The sequence below is a fragment of the Cucurbita pepo genome, chromosome LG02, assembly GCF_002806865.2.
Source record: "Cucurbita pepo subsp. pepo cultivar mu-cu-16 chromosome LG02, ASM280686v2, whole genome shotgun sequence".
NCBI lineage: Eukaryota > Viridiplantae > Streptophyta > Magnoliopsida > Cucurbitales > Cucurbitaceae > Cucurbita > Cucurbita pepo.
Window position 1 is genome coordinate 4,697,161 of NC_036639.1, and position 12,378 is coordinate 4,709,538.

General features: G+C 36.1%; 2 protein-coding genes and 1 long non-coding RNA gene across 4 annotated transcripts; 1 reads left to right on the forward strand and 2 right to left on the reverse strand.

The window, feature by feature from the left end:
• Positions 1-7: 7 nt before the first annotated feature.
• Positions 8-5,058, reverse strand: LOC111788570 (mRNA cap guanine-N7 methyltransferase 1). The gene is made up of 13 exons (XM_023668942.1): positions 4,761-5,058; positions 4,416-4,555; positions 4,246-4,314; positions 4,098-4,169; positions 3,807-3,908; positions 3,507-3,563; positions 3,088-3,226; positions 2,537-2,601; positions 2,394-2,444; positions 2,199-2,261; positions 576-699; positions 433-494; positions 8-343 (listed from the first exon to the last, which is right to left on the reverse strand). Exons 1-13 carry the CDS (start codon positions 4,834-4,836, stop codon positions 248-250), a joined length of 1,116 nt encoding a protein of 371 aa, XP_023524710.1. The 5' UTR covers positions 4,837-5,058; the 3' UTR covers positions 8-247.
• A 1,351-nt stretch (positions 5,059-6,409) lies between these two features.
• LOC111785818 lies at positions 6,410-10,105 on the forward strand. The gene is made up of 2 exons (XR_002813713.1): positions 6,410-6,637; positions 9,754-10,105. It is a non-coding gene; the product is annotated as an uncharacterized LOC111785818 (long non-coding RNA).
• Positions 6,655-9,576, reverse strand: LOC111785804 (putative beta-glucosidase 41). Of its 2 annotated transcripts, XM_023666187.1 has the most exons (13): positions 9,357-9,576; positions 9,223-9,289; positions 9,045-9,103; positions 8,801-8,876; positions 8,645-8,716; positions 8,477-8,564; positions 8,144-8,399; positions 7,928-8,043; positions 7,616-7,839; positions 7,452-7,483; positions 7,266-7,368; positions 7,083-7,191; positions 6,659-6,980 (listed from the first exon to the last, which is right to left on the reverse strand). In XM_023666187.1, exons 1-13 carry the CDS (start codon positions 9,471-9,473, stop codon positions 6,785-6,787), a joined length of 1,515 nt encoding a protein of 504 aa, XP_023521955.1. In that variant the 5' UTR covers positions 9,474-9,576; the 3' UTR covers positions 6,659-6,784. The 2 variants fall into 2 exon arrangements, with proteins under 2 accessions (XP_023521963.1, XP_023521955.1); XM_023666195.1 differs by lacking the exons at positions 9,045-9,103; positions 9,357-9,576 and having other exon boundaries at positions 6,655-6,980; positions 9,223-9,292.
• Positions 10,106-12,378: the final 2,273 nt, after the last annotated feature.

Here is a 12,378-nt window from a genome sequence, read left to right on the forward strand (position 1 = left end):
AAACTAAGGGTGAAAGTTATTCTACTGTAATAATTGGTCTTTTCTTTTGCTTTCTGGGAAGCTGCAAGGCTGTTCAATCTTACATTTTATTGTTTGTTATAAAGATACAAAATTGATCAGCAGAAGTATTCTACAGTAAGAAAGAAAAGGTTATAAAACGATGGTTTGGGGGATGATTCACTTGCTTCCACTTAGCCAAGACCCTTGCCATTCTCCAGGGGAGCTTAGGAAAGGGCTCTTTGGTGAACTACTGGTCAGTTATGTACATTATGTCCCCTTTTGCTATTTGCATTTGCCCTCTGTCTCGTCTATTCGGTGCATGTGCTCGGTCGGGTTGGCCTCGCTGATAAAAGAACAGAAACTTGCCATCAGTACTTAAGGAAACCCGACGACATCAACTGGTAAACCATATAATGGGTGTTTAAGTGATACCTTTTTCAAGACAAATGAAAGGTAGAGATATGCCACTTCCCACTCGTCTGGAGATAACGTGCCTGCGTTCGTCAAGGTAAGAATGAACATTTCCACACATCGAAAAGCTCCTCTAGAGCTAATAAGTTGCAGCAAAGACTTACTTTGATCTTGGTTGCCATCACCCAAGGCACCAAGCCGTCGCATTAGATCCACGAATTCGGGTTTTTTCAAGTACTCGTGCACGAATTCATGTGAGTTCTTGACAAAAACCAACTCTAAGTCATACTGCACATTATTGAACCAGAAACAAACTTTAAGTTAGAGAAACAAAAACTGCAATAGGAGGGAGTGAAAAGCGCACACAACAAACAAGGAACCAAAAAGGAACTCTTAAGAATACAAGAAACCAAATTAAACAATGAAGAACAAAGCACCCAATGGAGAAACAGACAATAATCCTAGAAGCAAAACCATGACACTAAAGAGCCGCCGACAAAGGAATCGTCCCTGTCGATTCATCTTCTAAAACACTACCAATCCTAGGATCTATGCCCCCTGCCCTCCAACAGTATGGGAGCCTTTCAGCTCATACTGCTCACACTGCTCACATTCCTAGATCTTCACGACACCTCCTCCACCACAGTGTGAGCTGGGAGCAACTCTGAAAAGCGAGGCCTACTTCCAAATTTGCTTTCAACACCACCACGAAAAAAGTCAACTATGCTAGCCTACTAATCTGATCATAGGTGAAATCCAATCCCTTGGCCTCCCGGAAGCGCACAAAGGGGTAACTAACTAATTGTCTGTTCTCCAGGTCCGTGTTTGGATTTGGATTTAAGACATCATCGATTGAAGAAGCTCAACTACATTTTGAGGAAGTAGCTACAGAGCCTAAAGATCAAATTAGATTCACTTTTTTTCCATTACACATAAACTCGACCTCAGCAGGAAGAAACCAAAAAGATCATGTGGTAGCAAAGTTTCAAACCAAGAGTCGGAGAAAGGGCATCTTTTGAATTCCCCAAAGTAATTCCCAAGAGCTTACAAAATCTTAGTAGAGGTAAGCTCTGGAGAGTGTAACCCAACCACCATAACCTTTGACCACATAAGTCTTGCTATGTTTCATAAAAGACTTCCAATTTTCTGCCACCTTCCCTTTTAACCAGGACCTCTTAACAACCTGCCGTCCCCCGTCCTCTTCAGAGCTCGAATTACCATCAATGAATTCCGTTCGAGCTTAAAAACCTACATTTCTTTTCAAAACAAATAAGACTGAGGTTGGAATTTCATCCCCTTATACACAGAAACCACAGAATTCAGATTTTATGACTTGGTTGGAGGAAAATCACTTGTACTACAAAATCTTCCCATCTTATTTCGGCCCGACATGCCTTCGGAAATGACTGGTTCGGTTCCCCATATACTCCAGTAATGTCTCCTCAATCACTTCCCAAATAACAAACCATCCCCTTTTGTTGATTCCAACAGGGACCAGAATGCTTCTTCAATAAAAGAATGATGTAGAACAATAAAAGCACTCTAAATTAACCAGACTCAACGAAAAATTGAAGAGACTTGAACATGCACTCGAGTTGCTCATACCACATTTATTAGTTCGAAGAAACAAGTTTTTGAGTAAACGACGCAGAATTGCATGTGATAGTTCATTTGCAGAAACTAAACAGAGATATATTCGTAGTGAGAAGACAATAAAACGTTTCGATATAAATATTTGTCAAGTTTTCTAGCGTTGCGAGACTTCGAGCATTCAAATAAGTTGTTACCTCTTCAGCCAATGATTTAAAAACATGAAAAGGGACGATCCATTCAGGGCAATCAACAGCATCCTGCAACAGGAAGATACCTTCAATATAAAACCAAAATCACAGAAACATAGCCTTTGGCCATGAACAACCACACCTCTAAGGAAATTGAGCTATATAATAAGGCCTGCAACACTCATATATTAGATATTGTACCTCTAGATGAAACAAGTACTTTATACCAAACGGGCTGGAAGCGTTAAATTTCTGAACCAGCAAAAACGAGTAATTGTCAATTTCAATTCAATCTAACTACTGAATAAAATTATTCATTACAAAACAAAGGGGTCGTCTTCCACCTTTTCGGCATGTTCTTCATCAAAGCGTATCCAATAGACGCTATTTCCAAACGTCAAGCCTTGAGCTGCAAATTTACAACGGAAGAAGCATCATTGGTCTGAAGAGATGTACATTTGTATGTTCAAAAACAGGAAACCACATTGAATCACATCACAATTTATCGAGTCGGGTACCAGAGGAGTTCATGGCAATTCATCGCAAACCAACCAAAAAGTGAAGGGAAGGTAGCAAGCAAATCTCTTCATACTAACATATTAACTTCAATAGTAAGTAACATGGGGGTATGAATGGTGACTGGAGACAACATGTAGAAACCAATGTACAACAAAAACATATTAAAATCTGCAAGGCGAATCTTGAACTTGTACAACGCAGCCCATTTCTCCGCCAAGTTCATAGTTCGTTGTTACTTGGAGCAAATATTTTCATTGCTAGATGAATCAATACAATCAAAATCTTACTATATTATGTCATTCGTAGAAGAGCTTGGGACAGAAATGGTATTTGCCTATGAGAGATGAAAGTTGGAAAGTCGAAACAAGAAAAATACCTTCTCTAAGCTTTTTGACGATCACGTTAGCATCTGGCATGGTTCCAATTAGAATACCTCCTGGGCGGAGAAGAGCTGATATATTGGCCAAGGCGCGTCGTGCACGAGCCTCAGTAGACCAAGAATAATGCAATGCAAACTGCAGTTTTTAGTTTCAATGGAAGATTTAGAATTTGTTCAGATAAACTCTTAAGGAATCTTCTGGTTTTTATCCAATTTCATAAATTTTTCTTTAAGAACTACATGTATGGGTAGAAAAACCATCAATGTGCCTCATATTTTGATTGCATCTACATTGTTCCTTAATCGGTTTGGATGATGTTAATTGCAAAAGATCTAATAGCGGAAAGTAGATACCAAACCGAAAAACCGTTTACTTTACCCTAACGAGAAGGGCATAAATCACTAATATCACTCACCTGGCAACTGCAAATGTCGAATGGAGCATCATCTGCTAGGATATGATCCAGCCTTGCCTAAAAGGCCAAATTCGCAAGTCAATCGAACAGTGTTCAATGATAATCGTAATCATATTCACACTATATTAGGCAAACGGTTAACTGTGAGATCCATTTTTCAAACAGGGCTGACTTGGAAACATCACTATAAAGGCAGTCACCGTTACAATTGAAAAGCTCAACAGTATAGAAATCAAGAATGTATGCACAGAAAAGGGAGCGGATTTCAATTCATTAGCTAATTCGTCTAAGTTCTACTACCTCATAACAATCTCCACATATGAGGCGGGCTGGAAACGAAAATTTTTTACGACGTTGATGATGATCAGCGTCACCATTGTAACGAGTACGACAATCTTCTATCTGCAACACAACACCATAATAACCTTAGACACATGATTTCGTCACAGGCACAACACACTTAACCAAGGCCCATGATCGAGAAAATAAAGGGATTGTCTAGTATTCAACTAAAAGGTTATAAACACTCATGGAGCCGAGGTACTCCGGAAACAACTTCAAAATGAATAACTTAACAAGAATTTCACTTACTGATCCTTCAGCTATATCAATGCCAACATAATATCCAATTCTGGCCTTATCCCATTTGATAAGATCACCACCCTAGCAAGTACAAAAGAAGAGTGTTCAACACAAGAGCAAACTACAGCAATCCTTGAAGATTAAGGAGACTTATTACCTTGCCACAGGCAAGGTCGAGAACGGCATCTCCTCGACGAGCATAAAGCTGAACCAAGACACTCTTAATCTATCCAATGAGAACAAGTCATGAACGAACCATTAAAATGATAAAGGATCGAGAATCAAACATAAGGTTCAACTGTACACTTTTCAAAATACAACAAATACCCAATTGTTAAGCTTTTTTAAATGGATGATAACACTAGCCTCTCGCTCTTCCAAAGTCTGATTTGTCCTAGCACTGTAATGATCAGCCACTTTCCGAGCAAAAATTTTGGTGGTTTCATCTTCTAAGAACTCAGTATCGCCTAAAAAATAGAACTCCAGAACCATTATTACAGTAATCCCAAACTTCAAATACAACGAACTATACATATTCAAGCAACTCCACTGGAAATCATGAAGCAACATGAAATTAAATGTCAAACCCACAAAGAAAAACAGATCCAAAAAGTGCAAAACTCGATTGGCAGACGAATTGAAACCATATAACGAAACGAATTAGAATTGCACCTTCTGGGTTGTGCTTGAATCTGGATTGAGGTGGCCCCAAAGACGCCGATGGGGATTCTGAGTATCCTCGTTTCATAGCTAAGAAGGGGAAGAAAGAACCTGAAATCAGGGATGCTGTAGATTATAACTCAAATACGAAAAAGGGGGTTTTTGTTTCTTATTCCTATAATCTATTGAGCAGTATGAGGGCTGCTGTTAGTTTCTGAATCGAGAGAAACAGAGACGAGAAAACCCCATTGGCTGTATGCAATCAGAATTTGTGGGGAATTAAAAGGGGAAAAGGGGTTTCTTCGTAACCCCAAACATTGAATTAAGTTGTAATTCTACGAGAGAAACGCAGCGCCGGGAAGGAGTGCTAACGGTTCGGTTCGGTTCAGTCGATTCTATTTTGGCCCGGACCGAACCGAACCCCTGCGTTTTAACGAGTTCCATGAAGATTTCTCGATGTCCGGTTAATACCGAACCGGTGAGTTTTATGGTTGGTTCAGTTCGTTTTAAACCCTTTTTTTTTATTATTAAAAATAGAAAGAAAAAAAAAAAATTATATTTCAACACGTGTTATAATTTCTTTTATTTTTTATATGTTCAATTTTTTGTTAAATTTACCCGCTGATTTTACCGTCGAGTAAATTAGGAATATATCAAAAAAACGAATTTTAACTGAATCAAACTTTATATAAAATTTAGTCTAAATATGGCACAAAATCAATAATCAGGTAATATTTTCAAATATGGCAAATTCTAATTTAAAAAAAAACAAAAATAATTAAATATCAATACTTTTTTGTCTACGTGTTTTCAAGTCAAATCTATCTTGGAGTAAAAATTGCAGAGTGTCTCAATCCCAGTGTGGCTGATCATCTTCACGGACCAGCTACTGATCATCGCCTCGGTAAGCTATTGCCTCACCAACTAGCTAATTAGACGCAAGCCCCTCCTCGGGCAGATTCCTCCTTTTGCTCCTCAGCGTACGGGATATTAACATCCGTTTCCAGCTGTTGTTCCCATCCTAAGGGCAGATTCTTACACGTTACTCCCCCGTCCCCCATTGGAAATCTATCTTGGAGTAAAAATTGTAGAGTTTGGACCGTGTCTCAGTCCAGTGTGGCTGATCATCCTCTCGGACAAGCTACTGATCATCGCCTTGGTAAGCTATTGCCTCACCAACTAGCTAATCAGACGTGAGCCCTTCCCCGGGCGGATTCCTCCTTTTGCACCTCAGCGTCCAGGGTATTAACAACCATTTCCAACTGTTGTTCCCCTCCCAAGGGCAAGTTCTTACACGTTACTCACCCATCCGCCACTGAAAACACCACTTCCTGTTCAACTTGTATGTGTTAAACATGCCGGCAACGTTCATCCTGGGCCAGGATCAATTTTATGATAAAAATTAGCTTAGTTAAACGATAACTGACATATATCTTAACTATGAGTTTAAAAGTTATGTTTAAATATCATAAAAAAATTGATAGTTTATGTGATATTATCCACTTTGACCATAAGTTCTCGTGACTTTGATTTTGACTTCTCCAAAAAAGTATCATACAATGAGAAGATATTTATTGATTATAAATTTATGATCATTCTCAGAGTTATTTGATAAAAAAAAAAAAAATTAAAAAATTAAAAAAAAATTCCTATAATTTTCTTTTAGTTTAACCGATTTTCCCCAACTCCAACCATTATCATTTATAACAAATGCAGAGCCTGTCATTTTCCCTCTTACTTTCTTCGTCAGAAATTCGTTCCTGAATATCCGATCTGCAAGTTTCATGCCGAGGCGAATTCATTTTGAATTCTCTCTTCTTCGATCGTTTCAATCTCAGCTAAACCGGAAATCGATTTGCATTCTTGAAGAGTCGGAAATGGCGAGTACGGTAAGTTGATTAATCCGTGTCTTTTAACAATTTTTATCTTTCTATTTCGTCATTTTGTATCATTTATTCAATTTCAGTTTTGACATATTGTGTACATTGTTATGCTTGATATGAGTATACAATAGTTACAAGAGTGTGAGGAATAAATCAAGTTTGATTCATCTGTTTGTCTTCTGATTTGAGCATACTCTTAAACCATTGAACGGATGCCTTTGGAATCCTTGTGAGATTGTTCTTGTAGTCAATATAGTAGAGTCCAAATCGGACGGTGTATCCCATGTTCCACTCCCAGTTGTCGAGCAGCGACCACGCGAAGTAGCCTTGTACATTGCAGCCTTCTTCCCTGGATTTATTTAAGGATGCCAAAAGATTTAGTGTTGTTGAATCAATCCAGTGAAATTTCATTTAATAAAGGATTATCATTAGCATTTTGAGTTGTTATCACCTAATGGCAGTGGATAGATTTGAGAGATAATCTCTGTGGTAGCTTATTCTCTTATCATCCTGTAATGCCTTTTCCAAAGGTATGGACCGTTTGTTTGGATCATCCATTCCTGTCAGAACGAGTTGAAACTTGTGTCATTTTGTGAAATTTTTTAGTTCAAAATTTGAAACTATCATTACTCACCGTTCTCTGTTATAATCACTGGAGGGTTCCCATACTTGTATTTCAAATAAATTGCCAATTTCCGGATTCCCCATGGAACAATGTGTAACCAGCGGGAAGCTGCCTGGAAAAGGATGTTTGTATCAGCTCACTTCAATTAAAATATACAAGAGAACCTCTTGGGATCCAGACTTGTTTGAGACATACTCTTTCTCCAATGGTAGTGACACCTTTGTGTGCTGCAATAGAGCATTTGTAGAATAAAGATCGATTACCTTCTACTTTTTATTTATAGCCGTATATGTACAATTTGCAAACTTTTTTGAGCAAATATATGAATATGGAGAATAAAATTGTGCTTAAAAGCTTACGGGTAGCAATGACATAAGAATCTGTTGAGGCGTCATTGAATATCAGTTTTCGAATCCCAATCCTGTCATTTCGAGCATACAAGGAGGTGTAGTGGTTCAAACCAACGAAATCCAGTGTCCCTGTGAGGAACTTTGAAGTTACACCTGATATTTTTGGTAGTCTTTCCCCCACAAGCCTTCTCATTGAAGGAGGATATTTGCCAAAGAAAATTGGATCAAGAAACCTGAAAATTTTCAAGGTTGTTCCATCAAATTCTTGAAATTCAATATCTGGTAAGTGCAATCACTTAATTAATGGAGATGAGCAGTTACCATCCAAGTTCAAAGTCAAGGGCTCTAAGTGCTGCTTCTCTGTTCTCGTCATTTTCAGATATTGGTTCATACCATATGGCATCTAATGCTATTCCTATCTGACCTCCTTGTCTTTTCTAGTAGACAAAAAAACATAACATATTAACCTCTTAGTTTACTTATGGCTTATTTACGTTCTTCAAAGTTTCTGGAGTTAAAAATTGCATATTATAGTACCTTGAAATGAATTTGGTAACTGTGATAAGCAGCAGCATGAGATAAGAGAATATGATGTGCCACTATATATGGTTCAGAGGATGAATTTCCCTTCTTGCATAATATATGACCCAAAAAAGAACATCTACCAGGAGCTTGAATTCCTAGGTCATAGCTTTTTATTGAGTAGCCATGGGGTTCATTGAAAGTGATCCAGTTCTTCACTCTATCTCCAAATGCTTGGAAGCACGTAACAGCATAATGTTCAAAATCTTTTCTACAAGGAATTGAGCTTGTTATCAACTGATCATCATTTCCAAGCATTGGTATATCATCTGGTTTAGTTGTACTTACACTATCCTTCTGCTCAGCCATCCTTCGTACTCATCTTCAAGGACTTGTGGAAGATCCCAATGGTAAAGAGTTACAAAAGGTTGAATTCCTTGTTAAAAGGAAAAACCCACTTCAGTGATATATTACCATATGGAAAATTGAATGCTGAGAAATGATTTAATAGATGACCTTTTTCTAGCAAAGCATCTATAAAATCATTGTAGTAGTTTATTGCATCTGGGTTTGGCTTTCCTGTTCCATCTGTTGATAGTTTCTCATAGGCAGTTAATGATATATTGTTGGGAAGGAAATGCAGTTGGTTTAATTACTTGAACTGTTTCTTACTTGGAAGGATTCTTGGCCATGAGACTGAAAATCTGTAGGCATCCATGCCCATATCCTTCATCAGCTGTATATCGTCCTATAATAAGAACATAATTTACATCTAGTTAGTAATAAGAATGGGAATCATAGAATGACTATAATAAATGAACTCAAGTATGACAGGTGTTTATCCTCCCATTATTATATGTCACAGTTGGTTTGGCATTAATGCATTATTTACTTCTCTCTCTCTCTCTGTCTTCACCTTAAATCTGTGGTATTGGTCAACTGTCCTGTCTGCATTGCTGAAGTCTAGTATTCTTCCTAAACAATGCACCAAAAGAAATAGAAATTTACTCACTACCAGTATGAATTATATTGTATTCAAACTAGTCTTCTGTCGTAAAAATAGAAAAAAAGTGTTCCATCAAATTTTAACTTGCCTGGTTCCTTCACAAATGTATCCCATATGCTGGCACCCCGATTTCCTTCATCTACAGCCCCTTCGAACTGCCATAGAATATGTTATTGTTTCATAGAAACCAAGCAATGAAAGTAGCCACAAATCCCTCCTTACCTGGTATGCCGATGCTGCAGTTCCAAAAACGAAGCCATCTGGAAACTCAGCTCTGCTTAGACATTCAGAATTAGTAAAGAACTGAATAATCAGAGAGCAAATCAGAATGATTCTCATGGGGAAAAGTTTGAATTCCTGATGAGAAGATGAACTCTCAGGTCGTCCCGTTTAAATTCCCCAAATCATACTTAAGTACTTTGTCTTGTTAGGTATTTCGCCTGCTGGAATAGGAAAAAAAAAAAAAAAAAAAAACAAGAATGGATAGAAATTCAAAATTGTTAAGAACAACAATGGATGGATAGATTAGCTGAATTATGAAATAAGTTGCGTGTAATCTATCTCAATCTCAATCTCTTCCTTTTCTTCCTGTTCTTCACTTTTTTGAATCTATATGCAGTTGGTGATATCAAAAGAGGAGAGAAATGGATAGAAAGGAATCTAAAGATGACATCCGGCAAGCAACTGTCATTAAAAAAAAATTGCTTCAAAGTGGCGTGTCTGTGGAGAAGAAGCTCACGTTTGAAAAGCTTTAAAGCTTCTTAATTTGATGAAGCCAAGGCAACAACCGAAAGACCAGGGCGGTTTGCATTGAAAGGTAAGTCTTCTCTTTTTGTTACTGAATCCAATATATATAGTTTTTTCCATTACGGTGGTGATTATTATAATGCCCTGCTCGAAAATAATGGAGAAAAAAATGGGATAAGGTCAAAAGAGGATTAAATTTAGGGCCCTGCAAGATCTTTCAATTACATTTTTTATTTGTTAAATTTGCAATTTAGACCAACCTTAAATTTTCTTATCCCTTCTTTATCGACAAATTTTTTTTCTTTTTTCTTTTTCATATTTTAATTCTTTGGGGGTGGTTTGTTGAGATGGACAATGACATGGGTTAATAAAACACATATTTTTGGAAGGAAAATTAATTTATTTTAATACTTTTTCTTTTTTCTTTTTGTTATTTTTGTTATTATTATTTTTTTTCTTTTGTATGGTTTCTTCCTCAACTTATTTATTTATCTTGATTATTTTCATTTTTTTACCTATTCTTTTCCTTTTCTTCTAAATATGATTTTTTAGATTATTTATATTTAGTGTTTTCTCTTTCTTTTGCAACCTTATTTTAATTTTTGAAATATAAGATTGGGCTAAATATTTACCATTAAAAGTTTATATAATTTTTATTTAAATTATTTTTTTAGAATAATTATTAAGATTTATTATAAAATAAACTCAAAAACCTAAAATTTGATGTCCATGAATAAAAATAAAATAGTTAACAATAATTAATTATCTAAAATTAAATAATGTAATAAAATTGTTAAAAATATTTTATTTATATGAAATTCTAATAACGTTTTTCATACAACACTAAACCTAGTTATTTGATTTTGAGACATATTATTTTCATACATTATTTTCTCAAAAATCATAAATAAAACTTTGATTCGAAAACCCTTATAATTTAATTAAAGTTAATATAGTTTTAGTGGTAAGATATTTTTTCCCTTTCAATTTAGCCTTTATTGTGTAAGAATTTCTATTTTGTGAATTACATTAGGACATTTTTTTAAAATTCTTTTGTTGATTATTAAAATTAGTTGATAATAAGGTTACGTAGCGGGAGACCTAGTGAGTTATTGAAAATTTATAAAACAAATTAGGCCCCATCTAAAAAATAAAAAGTTTATGATTCTTTCTTTACGCATTTTGACTTTTTCTCGGTAACCTAATTTCTCATTTAAATTTTTGAAAACTCGCTAAATATGATGTCATATAAGCTTATCTTATATTGTTTTGTTTTTAATGTATACGCTTGTATAGTTTATTATATGGTTAAAATCTCTCTTTTTGCATCCTTTTTATTTCACCCTCCCTGCTTGCTTTTCCCCTTTCCTTCTCCTTTCTGCCATTTTTTTTTTTAATGTGGTATATTCTTATTATGTTTAATAATAAATAAATAGATCTCATTAATAATTTTTTAACAAATAGAATGGATAAGCCAGCCACCCTCCCCCGTAATTTTTGTCCTTTTCTGCCCCCACCCTTCCATTTTTAATAAATAAAAATATTAAGCAAGAGAGGGATAAATTATATATGGGTCAATATTATTTAGTTGGAGCCTCATGTTTATTGACCCATATATAAATATGAGGCTCAACTAGATGTTGTTCCCTTTTTGTCCAAAGCTTAATACATTAAGCTAAACTTATTAATAATCCCTGCTTCTACCTCTGCTAAAAGCTTTTTTCATGTGCTATCACAGTTGTAACAGTCCAAACTCACCACTAGTAGATGTTGTTCTCTTTAAGCTTTCCTTTTCGAGCTTCCCCTCAAGACTTTAAAATGCATCTACTAGGGGAAGGTGTGAATGTTTGATTAATCNCATTCATTTATTTTTACAGGATACAGAAATATGGTAAATTACAAATAATATGGAAATAGTAATAAAAGGAAAGAATAATAAATGAATGCAATATATTTGCCTTTAATAAGAGGGCAAATATGGTAACCCGTAATGTAAGGCAAATATGGTAACCCGTAATAATAAATGAATGCTAGATATTTGCCTTATAATGAACGATCAACTATCCTTAACACCCCCCGCAAGCTGAGCGTCGGATTTGAACGAACGTGAAGCTTGGATCTGAAAAATTCAAAGAGAGGTCGAGAAATACTCTTTGTGAAGATGTCAGCAACTTGGAGATGAGAGGGTACATATTGTGTGCGAAGTTTGCCAGCAATAACAAGTTCTCGAAGGAAATGATAATCTAGTTCAACATGTTTGGCCCGCTTGTGAGAAACGGGATTAGAGCTTAAAAAAATAGCACTTTTGTTGTCACATAAGAGTAAGGGCTGCTGTGAAATAGGGACCTTGAGGTCATGCAAAAGATGCGTAACCCAAAGAAGTTCAGCAGCAGTTGTGGCAAGAGCACGATACTCAGATTCACAGCTGGAGCGTGAGACAGTAGGTTGCTTTTTGGCACTCCAAGAAACCAGATTGTTACCAAGATAAATAGAATAG

What these genes read in the sequence shown, in the direction of transcription:
- LOC111788570 (XM_023668942.1), bottom strand. Translation starts at nt 4,836, where the DNA reads ATGAAACGAGGATACTCAGAATCCCCATCGGCGTCTTTGGGGCCACCT. An exon ending in TCGACATTTGCAGTTGCCAG is followed by an intron (nt 3,227 to 3,506) that starts GTGAGTGATATT and finishes TAAAAACTGCAG; the next exon opens with TTTGCATTGCATTATTCTTG. An exon ending in CGTCAAAAAGCTTAGAGAAG is followed by an intron (nt 2,602 to 3,087) that starts GTATTTTTCTTG and finishes GTAAATTTGCAG; the next exon opens with CTCAAGGCTTGACGTTTGGA.
- LOC111785804 (XM_023666187.1), bottom strand. Translation starts at nt 9,473, where the DNA reads ATGAGAATCATTCTGATTTGCTCTCTGATTATTCAGTTCTTTACTAAT. An exon ending in CTGCAGCATCGGCATACCAG is followed by an intron (nt 9,290 to 9,356) that starts GTAAGGAGGGAT and finishes ATTCTATGGCAG; the next exon opens with TTCGAAGGGGCTGTAGATGA. An exon ending in TGGCTGAGCAGAAGGATAGT is followed by an intron (nt 8,400 to 8,476) that starts GTAAGTACAACT and finishes AATTCCTTGTAG; the next exon opens with AAAAGATTTTGAACATTATG.